Consider the following 21,415-nt stretch of genomic DNA (forward strand, 5'->3'; position numbering starts at 1 on the left):
CTTGCTGCTTTTTAATAATAAGTATTACACTAGAGGGCATACCAGCCTCTGCTTGAGCAAGCCCCTATCTACCTGATCACATAAGGAACCACCCTTCTTCCTGTGGTGACTCAGAAGAAGTAATTTAAGAAGCCAAATTTGCAGTTAGCTTTCAAAGGTTTAAAAATGAACATGTCTCTGCTCTCCCGCCCTTCTTGTTAGGTCCTAAGCCACAGGCAGTCCCAGGCATGACTGGTGCTGCACGTACAGAGCAAAGATTTCACTCACTAAAATTTCAAATGACATGAGCTACTGGAGGAAGAGGGGCCTTAATTTATACAGTGGCAGTAATGGGAGCTTTCTCTATAGATGCTCTTGCTGGATTCCAATCTGTATTTACAATTAGGTGCAGCCACTTGCACAGTACATGTATTTTTCATTTGGCAATGGTAAAAGTTGGTTTTACAGGAAAATAAATTACAAATTTCTTGTCAGAAACTTAGATAAGGGAAATCAGCCTTACCAAAAGTCTGCACAGGGAGTGAAGGACTGACCTCACTTCCAGGAGCAGACTCCAGCTGGGATTGGCAGTGCCTGGTGCATAGTCCTGAAAGTCAGACTGATGGGAAAGCTGCTTTCTGATCAGAGCCGCTCTCTTGCTCTCTTATCATTAAATGGAGTACATAAATGTAAGCAAGCAAGCATTAGGATTTTGAACATAAAGAACAAGAGCTTGAAACAGTGGGAACAGGTACAGCAAGTGGCAGAAAGCCCAGCACTTATGCCAGGAAACTGTTCCATAATAAAGTCTCTGAGCTCACTTACTTAGAACAGCATGGGTGGCTCACCACCCTTCTACCAAGCAGCTGGATTTGACTAACAACCAGTTTCTTGAAAGGATTCCAATGAGCTCCTGCTGCAGATTCTAACTGACACTGATCTGTGCTTTCAGCAGCATAGTTCTCTGTAGGGAAGGGGCCAAAACAGTGATGAGGGGCAGTTTTGGGAACAAAACATGTTGAGAGAATTACATTCCCCATTCAACTGGTCACACCATGCTCACTAGTGGCTCTGTAACAAAGGGTAGGTTGCTGGTTTTAGTTCAGGTGACTTGTAAGAGAGACCAGTTAGAGGCCATGACTCCTTCTGACAGCCCCAAGAAGCCACCCAAGAACTTTGAGATGGGCCAACTCCTCTCTGCCCACGTTGCAAACACCATTGTATGGTGGCAAGGGTGATGCTGATGCAGGAGCACTGGGGCCCAACCTCCATCCTGTGCAGGTTATTTTTAGCTTCAAAAAGAAATTTGTTTTGGCAAAGGTTCTAAAATACCTTTAGATCTGAGATAGAGCCTTACTGTAATATTTTAATCCAATTCTAAGAGATCACACAATTAAAAAGGTTTGAGCCAGGAGCCAAGTAATTTTCCAATACCTTCTTCTTTTGATCCCATTAAGTACTACCAGCTCTTCATGATTATGCACCAAGCTTGGGTGTGTAGTTTGTTTTTGTTGTTCCTGAAATGCATCCTTGCCCATCTCAGTATCTGCAGTTTTTCCAGCAGTAGCACAGAACCAGTAGGTGGAAGCAAAACTTTCTGCAATCCAGGTGTGGAGAGAATGCTGGATATGAAACAGACCACGTCCTACCTGCACAGATCATGGAACTGGATACCTGTCAAAGATCTTCTGGCTAAAGAGCCAGCAAGATGTTATCTTTTGGTGGTTTTCATGCACTGCTCTGCAGTTTACCTGGAGAGCCAGGCATCCCTGCGTGAAACCCCGGACTCTCCAGCACAGGAAGTTCAAGTGTAAAGGAACTGTGCAGCAGAAATCAGAGAAGTTGTTTGGGTTGGGTTTTTTCAACAAATAAATTTAGCAGTACACATCTCCCCAACTAAATCAGAACAAAATCAGTCAAGCTAGTCTATGTTTTAATGGAAAAGACCAATGCCTTAACTACAAAATATATTTAAATACATAAATAAGTTACTGTAATAAAAAATAACTGTTTGAACTTCGTTCTTACATAAATACCACATCTGCACTTAAACTCTGAATGCTCTCTTCATGGAGATTTGGTCTGTGTAACATTTCTCACCTAACAACTTAACTACAGCACTGCCATTTTATTTACTTCACCCTACAGTGGAGTAGGGGTCTGGAATTAACTGCTTGTCATCCATTATCTGCTCAGTGCATGGAATCACTGCCTCTGCACAGCTGCTGCTCCTCTGCCTAAGAAGAAGCTGTTCCCACACGCATTATCCTGAACAGTGTGTTGAAGTTGTTGCTTCTTATTGCATCCCGACAAGCACTGATCACCTGTGTTTTAGGTTTGCCAACTGCAAGGAGGAAAAAAAAGGAAAGGGAAGGGAAAAATATCTCAGTTACAATTAAAAACTGGTAAAAAGACTTACTCGATCCAGGCTGAAAATTTAGGGATTTCTTTCAAATACTTTTGAACACATGATGAATCACCACCTTTTTTCTAGTACACAAATAAAATCCTTTCTTTAAAGAAGAATCCCCTGTAGCTCTGGTTTATGAGAGCTTGTTGGAAGGGGAACACTATCAACATACAAAAAAGTACCTCCCTCCCCAGAGACCTAGAGGACTAATAATGCAGGTAAAACAGTCCTGCTTAAGTTAGTAGTTGTTTTTTTAAAAAGCAGAATTAAAAAACTAATAACTGAAGTAATTCTAAAAACATTTTTTTAAGTAGTATGTTCAACAAAACTATCAATTTCTGCCTCATTCAGAAATCTGAAAATTATTTCAAATTGTTCTTTATAGAATTGTGATCCCAGATTATATGGGACACTCACAGTTGACTGTCACATGCAATTGGCTATGACTAAAGAATGAAAGATTACTTCTACTAACTGAGTTTCAGGCCAAAAAGCCTCAAGTCACTTAACTAACCCAGGTGACCTCTGGGATACATCTTACGTGCTTCTCTGGGGGTCTAAGACTCCCCACTGCTTTCAAAAACAAAGACTTACCACGTAGCCGCCCAGCCCTTTGGATTGCCTGATTCACAGCTTTCAGATTATTCAACAGCTCTGTGTGATTGTTGCAACGAATTTTGTATTGACTTATTAAATCTCTGTTCAGGTCATACAGCTCACTGTACCGTGTCTTCATGTTTTTCCTGGGGAACAATCAGTCCAGTTATTTGCATCTCTGAGGACAAGAAAGTCATTCCTGGTTTGTCAATATAAAGGTGTAGCAATACATGGTTGTATTTGCTACCACAGTCACCTGCCTGTCTGCCAGTTACAAGACAACAGACTTGTCTAGACATGTTGGTTATACTCATTATTTTACTAAAAAACCATGAACAGTCTATTTTTGCAGTTATTTTATCCAGCAAGACAAAGTGGAGGCACCACTTTCCCCAGTGAAAGTACCACTGCCCTGCAGTAGCTTGGGCCTCTTTACTGCTGCTCTTCAGAGTACAGCTCGGAATTAGCAGAAAACAGCAAATCGGAGTGAAAACCTGACACCAAAAGTTTCTTTCTTGGTGTTCTCAAAATTTCACACACCACAGATAGCTTTTCCTGCCTTCTTCCCTTAATATATCTTTTCTAACATATCTCACCATCTTGAAGTAGATTCACCTCAGCTGCTCTACACTAACCTTGTTGCATTCCCCTGACTGGTTTCCTACCTAAAGAACATGACAAGGTTCAAGGAGAGCTCATGGTGAGACTATCAAAGGTACAATTCTACATCAAGAATTGTAACTAGGTGACTCTTGTATCACACCAATGTTTTTCTGTGTCTAAACCCCAAACACACAAGCCAGGAAGCAATTGCTCACATGTCTCCCAGGAGCCGGGCATCTTCCGCCTGAACCAACATGCTGCGGATGAGGTTGGAGAGTTCAGCCATGTCAGCAGTGATCCACTGATTCACTGTGTGATGCTCGTCCACCTGTCCAAGGCAAACAAGTCGTGAGCAAGGGTCCTTGGCATCCTGGGCACACAGGGTTCAGGTTAAACCTCAGCCCAGTGTAATAGGAAATAACATCCCAGCCTAACCAACCAGCATCCCTGACATTGTTCTCTTTCCCCTCACTCCCCACTGTCCCCAGAAAGGGTGAGTAGACTGTGATACACATCTCACATGCTGACCCAAAACCAGAGCTCAGTCTCCCAGACAAAATATTTACTTTATCCTAAACAACCAACTGATGGGACCAAGGGCCTGTTCTACAGAACAAAAACAGACAGAAAGTTGAGTGTGCCACAGAACATACAGCAAGCCATTGTGGGCTGATTTCCACAAAAAAGATAAAATAGTTTAGAGATTGTCTCATAAGAAAAATCCCAGTGACCACTTATCTGCCTACTTAGAAATGTTCAAAGCCTCGTCACCTTCACCAATACTTTCCGCAGCTCCTCAAAGTATGCAGGAAAATCTGCTTCCACCTGCAAATCTTCAATGGCCAGGAAAGAGGCCATTGACTGGATAATGTCACCAGCTAGATCAATATCATCTGTGTTGATGGAAATCTGTCAGAAAGGAAAGAAAGCACTTTAGCACTCTTCCATGCCAGAACATGTGAAACTGCCCAGCAGTATTGCCTCTCCAACAGTTACCCATGCTCAAAGCAGGTCCTTTTATCAAAAGAGCATGGGCAAGCTCTACAGCTTTCAGTAGACAAGAACACACTGATTTCAAAGGGGCTTTTATTCAGGTCTGGGATAGAGAGACATCTGTGCACACAGGACCAGTTACAGGCAGAAGTTACAGGCAGCCTTTGTGCCTCACATTATGGCCCCCTGAAACCATTCCATGAGGAAATAATTTCTCTCCTTCCTATAGATCTGCAGGCTAAGCAGTTTACTTCACTAACAGGCCCTGGAATTTTACCCACCGACAGTAAGCAGACACAGAAGTTTCCAAAAGCATGAGTGCCTTCTCTGCCTGTTTAGTCATCCTTCACTTTTACTGCCTCCAACTGGCAGTATGGGTATACTGGTTTTACTGGAGTATCATTGAAGGGCTGTTCCCCTTGTGCAGGGAGGTACTCACCTCTCCACCAGGCTTGATTTTGATGCAGAGCTGACCTGCATTACGAAGGGAAGTGAAGCAAACCTGAAAGGGAGCACTCTGAAACTCTGCATCCTCTGGCAGCAAGAAGTTCTGATTCAGCCACATAACAATCTTGAAAAATAAAATTAAGAGCATCAGCCATCCCTTGTGTGTAAAGCCTGGGAACCACACAATGTCCCTGCAAATAACGTGCATCAGAACACTGTTCAGGGTACCACGGAAATTTCATTTACTAAATTTCATCCCATAACCCCATGTCATGAACTTCTTAGAATGAGGACAACTGAATCCTTGCACCAAAGCTGACTATTCCTAAAATAATGAAATCCAACAATTAGAGACTGCTATGGAACTGAGCCACTACATGAGCACTGTGCTGCCTTTTTCCTGTTCTCTGCTCATTTACAAAATTCAACACTCACTAGAGGTCTCCTGCTATCGGCAGGCACACAGCAAACAAGATAATATCTGAAACACCTTCTGATCTCAGGCCTTTAGCTCCTGCAGGAATTCCTGATGTTTGGAATGCCTCAACTGAGTCATCTTTTAAAGACAGAAAAAAGCAGGGTTGACTTGAAATACAAAGACTCCAAAGGCCAGTAGTGCAGTTCACTGCCTAATTTCTCCTTTGCTATTGGAAATCTCAAGCTGACTGCAAACCCTTCACCTATGCAACACTTGAAACCAGGAAGAAGAGCAGAAACTCACCCTTTGTGGCCTCTCATTCATGGTACAGTTAACAAAGCTCAGGGGCTCTGTGGCCGAGTCTGGGCTGCTCAGGGCATACATGGAAAAGCGGGGAAGCTGTCTTGTCAACTCAAATACATGGAACTGTGTGCTGGAAGCAACCCAAAGGAAAAAAAGAGAGTTAATAACATAGCAGGGATTCACCTATTGCAATGGTTCCTGGTTCTTTTTTAGCTGGAGACTGACACCCATATTTTCCAGTTATATAATCAGCTGCTTACTGCTTCCCTGGAAGAAACACTGAAACTTGGAAATTCCAGGCTTATCACAAGGTTGCATGATTCCTCTCCATTGCTGTAATTTTCAATAATCCTTCCACTGAAGTATACTCTCTAGGCTATTACATTTACAATTTTACTATACGATTGGGTGTTTTCTTAACAAGTTCAGTGAAGTCTTATTAAAAGCAATAATAAAGGCAAATAGAGAAAACAGAAAGGGAATTCAGTCCCATACAGTCTTTCTGCAGTGGGTGGCTAGCTCTCAAAATATGCCTCCCTATTCAGGGAAAGAATGCTGCCTCCTCAGGCACCAACAGCTCTGGCAGATGTGAGCAGGAAGAAAGCTGTTTTCAAGGGTATATGAAGAGACAATTTATTTTCTCTGGAGAGATTTCTATGGGAGACTGGAAATATGTTGTCTTGAAATCAAGCATGCATTACTTTCAACTTGCCCTGAAGCCAGATGGGTTCAGGTTTACTTTATAGCTTGAGAAACACAGCTGTGTCTCCAGGCTTGCTCAAGCACTCCACCCAGAGCAGCCACGATCCAGGGCCCAGCCCCTTAGGGATGACAGGACAGAGTCTCTGCATCTGTTGATTCCCTCCACACACCCACAGTTAAGACATCTCCTGGAAAAATGCGCATTCCTTCCCTAAAAGCAGAACCAAAATACAACAGATTGCAGTGATTCCAGAGCATTTAGACTTTGGAAAGAACTCAGTGCCACAGGTGCATCAATGTTTTTAAGAAAGCATCGCAGCTCTCCTTTCATTAAGACAGAGAAATGGAGCACCCAGGAATTAACGGTGCACTTCCCATAGGACAAGCATGAAACCACATTATTGCTGTTTCCTGGTCCCACAGTTCTGGAGACCAGCAGAGATCACACCACAAACTCACCTGTTTCGGTAACCCACAAAGGCTTTGATGTGCAAATCCACAGGGACATCTTTGGGTGGAGTAAGGGGAACACGAACACAGCCTGAGAGGTTCTGGAGACTGGGGTGGACCACATGGCTCTCTCCTTCAAATATGCCCTCAGCAAAGATCAGCACAGCACGGATGATTGTGTCTTAGCAACAGGAAGAAAAAGCAGTTCCCAAATTAAAAGCTGTCCTCTGGCAAGAAACCACCACTGTTTTCAGAATTAAGCATGTTCAACTCCTTACATCACTCTTCTGAATTGTTAAAATATCCCAGGTGACCAGGACTATCTGGACTCGACTGCATCCTCGGCATGCCTGCTGCAAGGTGAATTTGCTGTCTTGGGGTAATTCCAGTTTTGCATGTAAAGCCAACTGAGATCCAGCTGCATGCATGCAACACCCTCACTAATGCAGCTGTGGGTTGATGTTTACAGTCAACACAAGGAGTGCTGCAGGGATCACCAATGCTGGTTTCATCCAAGCTAAATGTTAATCGCCTCAGAAAATAACACATAAGAAACAATTCCATCAAACTCCTCTCCCCTAAGACCCATCCAAGGAACACAGCTTGATTCAAAACTCTGTGAAAGGAAAGAAACCACAAAAGGGACATTATAGACAATAAAGGGGAGACATTCAAATCATCAGCTAAATATAACTAAAATTTTGCATGATTTTACATGAAGTGAATATCAGTGGTTGAAGGTTACCACTCACCATTTGTGGTGGAAATACACAGTTCCACATGAGCAGACTGGCTGTCAGAACCCAGATTAACTGAGAGGGTTGTCTGGAGTTGGGTGTTTGCTGGAATCAGGCCTCTCTGCCCATCAGCTTCCTTCAACTGAGTGTTTGATTCAGCCTGTTACAGAACACATACCCATCAGCATCAGAATTTCAAGATTTTGATTCAAAAAACCTAGAAAACATATACACAAGTCAGTACTCTTTTCTTTCAGAGGAAGGTTGTATTATAGCAATTCCCAGATGCTTCCAACTAGCTATGAGTGGTGGCTGGTTTGGGCACGGAGCTGCGGACACTTGGGCTACAATATGTTTGAGTGCTTCACTATGGATGGACCTCAGCTCTGTATGCAAACTTTTACTCAAAGAATACTTCACATATATCAGTTTTAAACACAAGCTTACAGAATTCCAAGCTTCTGCCATGGTGGTCATTTGCTGTTCAAAGATGAGTTTGCTCTTTCCTCAGACTATTTTTTGAAACGTTCACCATCAAGCTGTAAGTGTGATTCCTACATTCTGGCAGTGCTCCCCACCCTCACCCAGTGACCTGATCCTCTCACACAATCCCCTGTGGCTCCCAAGATGGCTTATGCACTGAAAACTACAATTTTCAATCATAAACCAAAGCACAAGGCTGAAGGAAATCCAATTCTAAACACAACTGCTCTGGCAAGAGGAAGAAGCAAAGAAAGCATTATTAAAATACAAAAAGCAAGTTCTGAACTTGCACAAGGAGCTAGCCAAATGCAGAGGCAGGAGCCACCAGCAGACAATCTCACTGCATCCTGACAAACTACAGTTCTGACTTGTCTGGACTGCCCCACAACTGCTTTCCAGCTTACTCTGGATTTTTACCAACACGAAGGTGTGTTTTGGCCCTACACATTATTTAAGCAGTACCTTTGCATTTTCCTCATAATTTTTCAATTCCAGCAGCAGATTTTGTTTCTTTTGACTAAGTTCTCGGATAAGATCCTGCTCAGCACTTGTATCCATTAGGTTCCCTTTCATTTCCTCACCTCCTGGCAGATAGCCTCGGACTGTACAAAAACAAAACATAGCCCATTTCAGCAAAGACTTCAACAGCCTGCCCAGAACTTCAGTTTCTGTTACATGACTCTCTTGTACCACCTCTGCAGTTCTGGTCTTCAGCTAGTACTATTCAGCTGAAAACCTGAGCATTGATTTAGACCCACAGAGTCTCTTGCTTTCTTGGTGACTGAGGCAAGAGAACTGCATTTAAAAAAAAAAAAAAAAGTGAATTTCCAACCTGTCTTTAAGCTGTACTCACCTGACCAGACAAGTGCAGCATGCAGTCCTTTTGCAAGAGGATTCCCACTGCAATCATTCTTTAAGGTGCTTAGGCAAGTTTACAATTATGCAAAATTAATACAACGTGTACCTGGATTTCTAGAGCTGGTCAGAGGAGTTGTGGCTGTCTGAAGTGGCTGTAAGTCACTGTTAGTCAGCCAGTAAACAAGATTTACCCACATTAGCTTTTCCCCAAATCGAGGGATACTTCACTTCAAGGGGTAAGACTTGTCTCCCAGTAGCCCAGTGGAGCACAGAGTTATGGAAATACCTCTAACTGTCAGTGGAGACAGAGGACCTGAACAGGTGATGAGACAACTTCAATTTTGCTCTAAGGCTGTGCACCTTGACTGCAGCTCTAAAAATGAAAGCCAGGGACAAAAATCTTTTACCTGAGAAGAATATGCTGCCTGACTGCAAATGACTGCTGCCCTGTAAAAAGCTGCATGAAACTTGAAATCGTTCAGCTTGCACACTGTCCTCTGAAGAAAGGACACACTTTATTATTTCTGAGTGAATCATTCATTTAAAATGAGAGCAAGACAAAAACCACTGCAACACAAGAGAACACCTCATGTGAAAGGATGCTGGTCCCAAACAGAACTCTAATAACACTCTCTATACAACCCCAGCCACACTAATTACTAAGGCCTAAAGGGATCCCCATTGTGCAAGGCTTGTCTACAATGGACCCATCAGAAAAGGATGATCATGTTCAGTGATACCAACCGACACAACTCTGCTAGGACAAGGTTCTCCAGAACTGCTTACAACGCTCCCCTTCCATAAGCTTGGGAAGAAGTTTTATAAGCTGAAGCCCAAATGCAGCAAATCCCCACAGCCTGTGATTAAGACAGTCAGCAAAACACACTGCTATTTAACAAGGACAGGCTTTTGTTTCAAATGGGTTGTGCCAGACCTGCTTGTCTCAGGCCACTGACGCCAAGGAGTCGGATAATCACACCAGTGTCTTTCCTGGAGCCATTCCTGTAAATTCATCCTGAGCTTATTTAAATCATCTGTGATCATATTTATTTCCACTCACAATAACGAGGTCTGACTTCTTGAATGCATGGTGGGATAAATCCACCACTTCTCCAGTCTCAGGATAGCATTTTCCAGGAAACAAAGCGCTGCTAACATCTAAAATTTCTAATATAAAAACTCTTCATCTGCAGAAGAAAACCATACATACACACCCTCAGTTCTTCAAACACCTTTACCTACTATAAAGCGGCCAAAGAATTAAAACATGGAAAAAAGATTTCCTACACATTCATCTATTATAATGTAGCCTGAAGAACCAGAGTCTGTACTGAATATCATTATCTTTGCATTAGGATGGGGTTTCTTCCATTAGACAAATGAATTTTGATGGTTTCTTGGATCATAATGAAACACATGCTGATTCGCACAGAAAAGACAATATTCAAAATCCTGTTTGCAGATAGCATAACTCAAAATTCCCTTAACTGCACATAAAGCAAGGGAATTTGGCACACAAAACGTTGGAACAAAAACGATGTTTAGCTAATCTGAGACGATGTGATGTGCCCGATATTGCTGTGTATTACATTAATATCATTAACAATGCTTTTACCTTCACCATCAATTGAGCAGCAGATTAACTGGGTGCTCCCATCCATTCTGTAATCCCCCTCCACCAGTCCTGCAATTGAGGAAGCAAAGTTGTCCTTAAAGATGACCTCCCCAGTCCGGTCACTGCGTGCATCAACCTGGAAAAACAAAAAGTTCCAAGCCTCAGCATGAAGAGAAAAGCCAACTCCAAAACACGTGTCATGCCGTACCCTGAGCTGTTAACTGAAAGCAGCTCTGCTCACAGAACTGCAGGGGAAGTTGCAGCTCTGCTCATCCAAACACCACACATGAAAAAAGTACTACCAAGAAATGACCTCTGGGCAGACTCTAGAAGGAGCTAGAAGGAACTTCCCTTCAGAGATGTTTCCCTAAGTTACAAGCTAAAAAAGGAAGGAAATAAAAGGAACTGCAAATCTGCACTGGAAAGGTTATGCACATATGATGCAGCAATGATGGGACTAAACCAGAAATAACTTTAATGCAGTATTTACAACCTCTCCTCTCAGCTGCAGCCCTTGTGTGGTGAATTATTTTTATACACAAATACCACAACCTTCAATTACCTTTCGTTTGATAAGAAGGGTGAGGTGGGCTCAGTTCCATGCACTGTGTAATTTCCAGAGGTCACAGCATTACTCTCTCTAGGAGCTATGGACTGTTTCAGACCAACAAACTGAGTAGAGACTACCAATGGAAAAGAACAGGAGCAAAGCAAGGAGAGATTCTCTGTCACTGTGGAGTATAGTAAAGAAAGATGCAGGGCACATGTTTATGGAGCAAAGAGGAAAGATACTGGTTTATTCATGCATCTCTTTATAAAGAGTTTTTAAAGAGCATCCCCTATCTATCCCCAGCTGGGCAGTAAGAAGTTGTTACCCTGTATTGCTTGGTCACTCAATCCGCTGGTGTGTATGTGCAGTTGTGACATACAATTTTCATTTTCCTACCTAACAGTGTAAAAACAGTTTATACAGGTGGCTAGAGTTTTTCACAGTCCTAGAGTCCTTTCTCAGGGAAAGCAGGTTGCTTTCTACAGTCCTAGAGTTCCTTCTCAAGGAAAATAAGTTGTTTTTCAGTGCTGCAGGACTCTGTTCTCATGAAGAGCTGTCAGCTTTCTCACGGCTTCTGTCAGCTTGTCAGGATTCAGTTTGTAAGGCCTCTGGCCTGCTGTTTCACCACCACAGTTCTCTCTTTAACAATGTTACACATCTAATCCAATGTAAGTTACAACACATCTGGGCTCAGGACTGCCAGCTTGATATGAAGTTATTAAAGTGCCGCAGGCTAATGACAGTAATGAGAGGTGTGAAGAAAAAAGCACAGCTTTACAGAAAAACTTGGCAAGCTGCTTCCAGGAGAGATGTGGCAGTTAAAACAGTCATTTCTGGCGAAGAGGAATACCAAGGAACAGGCTTAAAAGACTAAAACTGAGCTGTAAAGAATGCCTCCACATAAAATGAAATAATGCTTGATCAAGACGCTGCTCTCCTGTTACATAACTGCTTTGTCCTCCCTGTAGTTTGGGAATATTCAGAACACACTGCAGAGGATTATTCACATGTCCTCAAGACACACCTGAATGGAGACACTCAAGAACTCTAGGATGTGGCATATGATCTCTGCTGCCATGGAAACAACTTGCCACACCTTAGCAATTGACTCTGAGCTAAGCAGGGGAAGCAGCTTTTCTCTGATCTTGCATTTGGCACAAGACTCACAAGCCAAACTAGGTTTATTGCAATAGATCTGCAGTGCTCAGGTTTCTAAGCAGTTTTCATTTTTTGGTTGCTGTTCATCAGATAACTTAACAGCCTTGTTCAAACACAGCCTCCATATCTACAGCTCCTCATTTTCCCCTGTATAAACTCACCTTCCCGTTAGACCAGCCAGTGATCAACTCACACACCCCATCAGAGTTCAGGTCAAACGCGTGTATGCTCATTGCTTGGTTTTTTGACTGAGGGCAGAAAAGAAAGAACAAATTAAGCTTGGGTATGTTCTCTAAACTTCACATGCTTGCCACTTGAAAAACACTGGACTATGAGACCACAGAGAGTACAGAAAGGAGTATAACTATGCCTCTTAACAGGAAGTTTCAGCATCACTAAGGTCACAGACACATAGACACATATGACATCTTAGCCCTTGCACTACTAATCTAGTACACCGCTGTTAAAGGACCTGATAGTTCCTCTAAATACATTTTCATCCAAGCAGATGATTGCAACTCACATAAATGAAGTGTAAAAACCAAATCCTCTAGGAAAAAAAGTATCAGGACCTCAACACAGTCATAAAATTAGACTACTGAGGACAACCATGAGCCTCTTCCTGCCACCTCTCAAGGAATCTTCTTATTACTATTAAATATACTGTTCTGTGTTATATTAAGAAAATTAAAATGAGCATCAGGAAAGGATCTTGTCAAACTGATTTGCTAGAGCAGGAAATTGCTATTGATGAGAAAAATTAACCTTGAACATAGACAATGCAAGATTTCAGCTTCTGAAAAAGTTTATTGATTCAACCAGAGGATATTCTAACACGAACTCGAATGTCTCCTGTTAAGCTGAAGAATCCCTAGCTGTATGGTGGTATCCCTGTTGTTTAAACCACCACTAACAGCCTAAAATACTGCAGGAACTGACCTAGTATTTTATAGAACCTATAAAACAGCTAGATTTTTTAAGAACAAAATTACATTAAGTTCTCTGCTCAGCAAAGCTCACCTAAGGGTAACATCAGAATGACCTGAAATTAGATACCAAGTCTCCAGGCAGCCTTCAAGCTTCCAGTGATGATACTCCAACAATGGACTAACCTTAATCCTCCAGTAGCGCGCTGCCTTGTTGTAAACTCCGACGGTGCCATTGGCAAGAGCGTAGCCAAAGCGACTGCCATACATGGGGCTAAGTGCAGTGATTGTCTGGTGGGGAAAGGAGGGAGAGAGAGGACACAGGAGTGAGAACTTGTGCAACTTCAACTAACAGGGAACAGGCTATAGACCTATCATAGTCCTACATTTCCTAAGTGGTAAGTAAGTCTGTAGTAGGAAGTATTGAATACTGAAGTAACTACTTTCAGGAATCAGTCTGAAATCACTGAAGGCCTAGTAGGATTTCCTCACACAAGCTGTAATACCAGTGTTAGGACACACTCCAGCAAGGATTGCAGAACTGCCCTCAAACTGTGTACTTTGACCAACTGTTTCCTACCGCAGACAGCAAAACAACTGCTCATAGGATTCCTGTGGTCATCAGGGCTAACACACTAGCATTGAGAAACTACACACAATATTCCTTAAGCTTAAGGAGCTGATGATGCCAAAGGTTCAACTTGCCTGGGTTAGGAAAGCCCCGGAGATATTACTGGTAGAAAATCTTTGCGCAGTACTAGTAAGATAAAAATTAAAAACTGCCACAGTTGGACTTCTTTGGAACACCAGGCTGGGTGTCCTACCTGAATAAGCTCTGGAGAAAGACCTGAGAGTCATAACTTGGCCTGTTTCTCCCTCCTTTTAAAACCCATTCCTCATTGAGCTAAGGTTCTCAGGGCTTGGAAACGCGGGTTCTTCCACACACTGAGACTAGAGATTTTAATGTCAGGAGGAACAATTGCAATCATCTGTCTGGTCTTCTGTACAATGTAGCACAGGAGACTTCCTTCAATTAAATTCTTCCCCAACATTTTATTTAAACTTATCTGTCTGTGCCCCTTGGATGTTTTACCACAAAAATTTGTTTCCAAACCCTTTATCCCTTCCTCTCACAATCTTTTGCTGAATCTTTCCTAAGTATCAAACTCAATTACAAGTACCCAGTAAGGACAGAAGACCACAGTAAGGTCAGAAACTCAAAGGTAACAATAAACCCAAATTTATTCTCCATTTATAAGAACCACAACAGTCTACAGCTTCAGCTTCACCAGAGTAAGTGATTAAACACAGAAAATTAAAACTATCCAAGACTTCCAAACCAAACATAATGTACAAAGACACTGTTCCCTGAATTTACCTTCCTAAAAAAAAAGGTTTAGGTTCAGCTGTGTCCTTTTATGTAAGAACAGTAAATTGTAACAGGCCTCCTATGACTGCAGGTGTGAACTTAAAACAATTCTACTGAGGATCTGGAAATAAATCACACTTGAGAGTCACAGACCTTTAGCATCCCTTTATCTAGAAATATCTAATGACCAGACTAGCCACTGCACAGAGAGCAAGACATATTACAGGCCCAGTTCTAAATGTAGTGATAGCAACAACCTCCTTTTCAGGAACAGTGCCTGGCTTTGTCTTTTATAGCTCTTCATAAGTGGTTTATTAGCTAAGCCTTTTAGTCCTATCTTGGGCAGCAGGGAGGTCTCAGATCTTAAAGGACAAAGGTCTGTGACCAACTCTACCTTGGGCCGTGAGAAGACTGAGAACACTTCTAAATGAAATGATAAGGATATTTTACTCCCTTCCTAGAAACCAAAATCAGTGGGCATTTTCTCTCAGTTCTTAAGCTAAACAGCAACTCCTAGAGCTACTCCTATCCCTCCGTAAACATATCTGCCCCACACCTTACTTTAGTCACCACAGCTCTTTTTATACAGCCGGTGTGTAACTCCAACTGCAATATAATCTTCCCGTTTTGCCTGGGCATCCCCCTTCTACCCTGCCATGCACTGTCTGGATATACACACAGGCACAAGTTACATCATCATGATTGCATCAAAAACATTTGAGGAAAACTGCAGAAGGCATCCTTTTACTCAGAAGACACTAAAAGCTTCAATCACAATCCAGCAACCTTAATCACCCTTGCACAGGCTCCTGACTGTCAGCCAAGAATAGTCACTTTTCTCAGTGGGGTGAAAGATTTGTAAATAAACAAAGCAAAAAGCCCCCTGCATAATGAAAGACATTATTAAACTCAAACTTTCGCAGTTCTAGCAGAATAGATACTGTGCCACATAGCTAAGTAACTACTTAACTACACAATAAATCTGAACCAGAGAAGCTTTAGAGTACACTTTCAACACTTTCAGCTCTGTCAGAGACTATAATAAACATTAGCCAGAAATAATTCACCTCTGTCTCTGACATTTCTGCCACAATCTCATCTTCTTTAAACACGCGGATGTCAAAATCTTCAGAGCCAACAAGAAGCTGGAAAAAAATAATGCTCTTTAAAAATTATTATTCAAGCTAAGGAAGCAAGCACCAGAATCCAGAGGACAAATTAATATTTCAAGTCCAGCAATGAAGAGGTTTTAACAGCTCTGTGAAATGCTGCAAGTGTTGCACTGAAGATCTCTCATTAAAAAAAAAAAAACAAACACACACAAAAAAGCCCAAGACAAACAAACCAACCTCAATGAATCCAAGTATCAACCATCTCTGCTTCTCCAACCTAAGTGGTGGCTGCCACTACTGCCAAGTAGAAGTAAAATCAGCTTTAACTTGATGTAAATTATTATACCAATAGGCATTGAATTGGGTCTTCTGCCTCCTCGCTCCTTAATATTTCCTACATTTTAGTTCTTTCCCTGTTTCCTAGTTCACCAGGTAGAAGGCATTAACTGGAAAGGAGCCCAGTGGAAAAGTTCTTACTGAAGATCGTGACAATTGTCAGGTTCTCTTTTGCAAATTGAGAAACCAAGGAACAGATCTGCTCAGTGCCTTGTCCATAAAGTCATCCATCAAATCAATGACAAACAGAATTACAAATCAAAGTCTAAAACCTGGTAGTACTTTTCCCCACTGGAACCCACGAGCCTTTCATCTTTATGTGGCAAAAGAGATACAAATCCATAACAAAGTTGGAGTTTTAAAAAGATTAAAAGCTTTTTTTCTTCCTTAATAAAGATGCCTCAGATTATGTCAACATAAATCACATCAAGCTAAGTCTACTGCACCTACTGAAATTATTTGCAACAATTAACATATTTAAGAAGCACAGATTTCTTGACCAAGTTGTAACCACCAGCAAAAGGCAACCAGATAAAAGCACACAATCCTCAAACAATTACTGGTGATGCTGTGTTTTCCAGACATGCCTAGATTTTTTTTTTTTGTTAGTTTGATTCACCCCATCCACCTCAGTGACTTCCACTGGACAGAAATTTGAAAGAGCGAGTCAAAGTTCTGATCCACAAGTCTTCTGCCAGACGGCAGAAAATAACCTTCATCAATCCAAAAATCCTGAGGAAGGCAGTGAGAAGTTAGTTCTGTTAGCTACTAAAAGTATATTCATGCCGTTTTTTAAATCAGTAAATTTTAAATGTAAACTTGTTTTTACAGGGGCGGAAAGAACAGAAATGAAGCTAACACAGTCATTTACCAGGTAAGACACAAAGTGATAATTTAGGAAGCTTCTTGCATTTTCTCAGAACTTCAGTTTTAAACCAGAGGCAGTTTCACAAAAGCCACAAATAAAAGTAAATAATTAAGTAAAAACCCTTTAAAATCACCTAGATAATTAAGATCAAAAAGAACCCTGAAAACGTCTCAGTAAATGCACGCTGGGGTAACTGGCCCAACAAGTTAGTCAGATATTGTATCCAGCTCTACTCAGCCCAAAGTAGCACCAGATGACACCAACTGCCAAGAATGAACTTCTATTACGCAGAAAAATATAGCAAAACCCACTTAAAAGCACAAGTGCAAAACATTTGCAATTAGTGCCATAGATCAGTTTCCTGGTTTCTGAATCCCTAGACACTATCTCCACTTTCTATAAACACCCCTCAGCACATTAAAAAATTGAAAAGAAATTGTGCAGAAATTGATTTGAAAACTTGAAGCTGTTTCACTTCCTAAAAATCCCAATCAAGCAGGGCCTGTAGCAGTTTAGTGCTTATAAAAAACACATGAAAACTGTCAAGGCCCTTTACACATTATTACATAGTCCAATTGGATATTCCAAATGAGGATTTTTCAGCAACTAAACAAAGGAGTTCCAGTAATTTTGTCTAAAGTCTTAAGACAAATGACAAAAGTAAGTATTTTTAGCATAATGATTTAACTTCATATTGATTTGCATCTGATGTATACTAGGAAGCCATTAATCTTCTTAAAGATTCATATTTAGAGGCACAGTTGTTCATTTGGGATGAAGAAATGTTTCCAAAAGAGAATGCCATACAAATTCACAATTTCACCAACTCTTGTAGCCTGCACAATCGGAATGGCAGCTGTTTCCTATTGTTTGTCTCACGTCATTATCAGCAAGATGTGTGTTACAAGTTATTGTCACTTTAAAACAGCAAAGTAAAGGGTATTTCATTTCCCCATGTCCCTGTAAGGAAACAGAAGGGCTGGACATGAAGACAGATTTCTCGATTTTACCTAGCATAAGTGAAGCTTTTCAAAAGAATAGTTTTTTAAAAGTTTACTTTTACATGTAAGCTTGCAAGTTGTTTCTCTGAAATTTTAAAAATTTCAAAATTTCATAACCATATTCAAGAAATACCACTGAAATAGATGCCTTGGCAACTGATGATCACAGGCATTTCATTGTATTGCTCCTGGCATAAAGAAAAAAGAGAAACTTTAACTGGTGATGTAAGTCAGCTGTATTTGATAATCTAAGTTTTTTTATTATCATTTCACTACAAGACCGCAAGAATGACTGAATTAATGTGTAAATGGTTACAAACCTCAGTTTTTCCATCATCATCAAAGTCACACAGCGCTAATGAACGAACATTGTCTCCAGTAACCTGCAATGAGAAGGACGGTACTCAGTGATGGCCATAGCTGTCAGAAGCTGAATTACTTTTATTATTTCACTGGAAAACAACTGACACAGTGTTCAAGTTACATCTGAGTGCACTGAATACATGGCCAAAATACCGTTTAAGGCCTGAGATAAATTAAAAACAATCAACAACTAAAATAATAGTTATCAAATTTTTAAAAAATCAGGATGATTTAGTGCCATTGAAAGAATCTTCTAATAACATCAAAACTATTATGCGTGGCCTTACCGTCCAAAAACGGTCATTTCCTTCATAATCAAAGCCCTGCAGGGCACAGTTTCCACCAATAATAGCAAGTGGAGGTGAAATATCTCCCAGCTTCCCAAGAACTATTGCATTGGCTCCGTCTGAAACCTGAAGAGAAGCATTAAAGGAAAAAGAAACAGCAGACAATAATACATCAGACCACACAAGTGAAGAATTGAGCTTCCAAAATTATCACTGTCAGTTTAGCTGAGTTGTGAATGCCTATTATTTTTTTAAGATGGTCTTGTTAGGTGATGGGACATATGAATGCAATGTATATCTGTATGTGTGAGTGTAAATTTTCATATATTAATTTTGAAATACTGCAGATATTCTAGAAACAAAAGATTCTGAATATAGCAGTAGGAATAATGCATAGCACAGACACATAATTAGTTGACAAAGTAATGTAAAATCTGTAATCTTTACAATTCAAAGAAACAGAAAATTATGGAGATACTAAAAGAAGCAGACAGTTAAATCAACTTGCCTCTCTGTAAAACAAATCTGAGTTGTTATACACATCGTAAGCCAATAAATTAGTCTGTGTTCCAACCAGAAGACAGTCATAACCCAGCTGAGGGTTCAGCACCCCCGAAGTCAAACAAGTAATCCCTTGATTAATGTTCAGAAGAGAAATGTCTGAATCTTGGTTACTTTGCACCATTCGGTTTGTGTTTATTCTCTGTCCTCGGGCATGAGGATTGTGAATAAAAACCTGTAGAAACAAAGATATAAATATTAATACAACACATGTATCTGTTTGTATACAAACAGTAAAGACTATGGTTTAGAAAATAACTGTGATGGGATAGAAGGCATTCACTCAACCTAAATGCAGACAAAAGTCTGGGGGTTTTACTGACAACAGTATTACTCACAGTTATTCTTTAAACTATACCAGAAAAAGGGAAATGGCAGGAAAAACTGTGCTCTGACCAGTGGAGTAGCAACATCATTGTTTTGTTTGTTTCTGAAAATGACAACTGACAAGTCTTTGGAGTAAGGCAAAAATAGGAAACCAAAGGGAGCAACAACAAACTGAACAAATTAGCTCCAGATGGTAGCAGTATTTGCAAAACATCCCAAACATTTAAGACAATTTACCTGGTACATATCTGTAACCTCCATCTGTAAGTGAACATGGTTAATTTAAAAAGGATGAATGATAAATATGGTTTTACTCTCACTGACCAATGCTCAGTCACTGTAATTTGCCTGGAGCCAAGTCAGAGGATCACAGGCTCAACAGTTTGCTTTCTAGCTGTGCAGTCTGTCCCTTAGACAAGCCCTTGTTCTATGCTGTTCTAAAGGTGCCAAAATAAAATTAATAATGCTGGGAAACATCACAGATGAACTCTCTTTGTATTTACAACCTAAGTGCCCCTGTGGGTTTATGCTTCAACCTATGCTTTATTAGTCAGGTTGTACTTAATTCTGTATTGTTTATGTTTCTAACTTAAACAGAGCACACAGGATGCTCTTTGTTCCCGTCAGGCTGTTTGGGCATCAGCCACAGAAACCTCAGTCCCGTTATCAGCACAGAGCTTGGTTTGTAACAGTGCCAAGGCTCACCGCTCTAAGAACTGCATGATAAAACCCATGGCTTCAAAAACATCCTGCTGTCTGCTAGAAAACGTAAGTTTCTTTGGCACCATGGGTTTGTAAACTGGTTCAGGCTGGAAGAAGCCACAGAAGTCACCCAGTCCAACCTCCCGCTCCAACAGGGTCCCCCCAGAGCGTGTTAGTCCAGATTGTGTCTAGACAGTTTTTGAATTTCCCCAGGGCTGGAGACTCCACAGCCTCTCTGGGCACCTCTGCTACTGCTATTAATGTTTGCAAGCTCCCTGCTGCAGCAGAGCGAGGCTTCGAGCATCGCGTCCCTTCGCCCGCACGCAGCTCGAGCGCCCGGGCCGCGGGTCTGCGGAGGGCGAGGGGAACGAGCCCCCAGCTCCTGGCTCGGCTCAGCCCTGGCAGGGGAGCTGGTGGGGGTTAGCGCGGCTTCCGCGGCGGCCGCCGGGGCTGCTCGGCCGGGCCAGGCCGCGCCGCAGCCGCCGGGGCCGCTCCTGCCCCGTTACCTTGCCCGCTTGCGTGGCGGCCGCCAGGCAGGGGTGCGTCCCGTCGTACCGGCCCAGCGCCACCATGCGGGGCAGGATCTTGTGGTTGAGCTTCAGCGTGAACACGGGCACCAACATGATGGGCGAGGGGCCGCGGGGCGGAGCGGGGCAGGGCGGGGAACGCCAGAGGGAGCCGGGCCGGGCCTGGCCGGGCCGCGGGGCCGCCGCCGGACGCGGATCCGCCGGCACCGGCACCGCACGCGCAGGCGCCGCGTCAGCGGGAGGGGCGCGGCCCGAGAGGCGGCCGCGAGGGGGCGCTGTGGGGCCGGGGCGGGGGGAGGCGCTTGGGCTGAGGGGGAGCTGGGGGGCACCGGGGGCAATGGGGAGATGGGACCGGGGGCAATGGGGAGATGGGACCGGGGAAGCAGGACAGAGAGGATGGGGGCAATGGGGGAGATGGGACCGGGGGCAATGGGGAGATGGGACCGGGGGCAATGGGGAGATGGGACCGGGGGAGCAGGGCAGAGGGACCGGGGGCAATGGGGAGATGGGACCGGGGGCAATGGGGAGATGGGACTGGGGGAGCAGGGCAGAGAGGATGGGGGCAATGGGGGAGATGGGACCGGGGGTAATGGGGGAGATGGGACCGGGGGCAATGGGGAGATGGGACCGGGGGAGCAGGGCAGAGGGGCCGGGGGAGCAGGGCAGAGGGGCCGGGGGCAATGGAGAGATGGGACTGGGGGAGCAGGACAGTGGGACCAGGGGAGCAGGGCAG

The 21,415-nt window shown here is 42.6% G+C and overlaps 1 protein-coding gene across 1 annotated transcript; it reads right to left on the reverse strand.

The window, feature by feature from the left end:
* Positions 1–1,899: 1,899 nt before the first annotated feature.
* On the reverse strand, positions 1,900–20,889 carry BBS2 (Bardet-Biedl syndrome 2). The gene is made up of 17 exons (XM_068202819.1): positions 20,662–20,889; positions 19,074–19,301; positions 18,566–18,691; positions 18,236–18,298; positions 15,666–15,743; positions 13,416–13,520; positions 12,465–12,551; positions 10,596–10,731; positions 8,585–8,724; positions 7,655–7,799; positions 6,912–7,083; positions 5,751–5,880; positions 5,022–5,153; positions 4,361–4,498; positions 3,805–3,917; positions 2,984–3,132; positions 1,900–2,323 (listed from the first exon to the last, which is right to left on the reverse strand). The coding sequence occupies exons 1-17, from the start codon at positions 20,776–20,778 to the stop codon at positions 2,217–2,219; spliced, it is 2,166 nt and encodes a 721-aa protein (XP_068058920.1). The 5' UTR covers positions 20,779–20,889; the 3' UTR covers positions 1,900–2,216.
* Positions 20,890–21,415: the final 526 nt, after the last annotated feature.

The sequence above is a fragment of the Anomalospiza imberbis genome, chromosome 12 (genome assembly GCF_031753505.1).
Source record: "Anomalospiza imberbis isolate Cuckoo-Finch-1a 21T00152 chromosome 12, ASM3175350v1, whole genome shotgun sequence".
NCBI lineage: Eukaryota > Metazoa > Chordata > Aves > Passeriformes > Viduidae > Anomalospiza > Anomalospiza imberbis.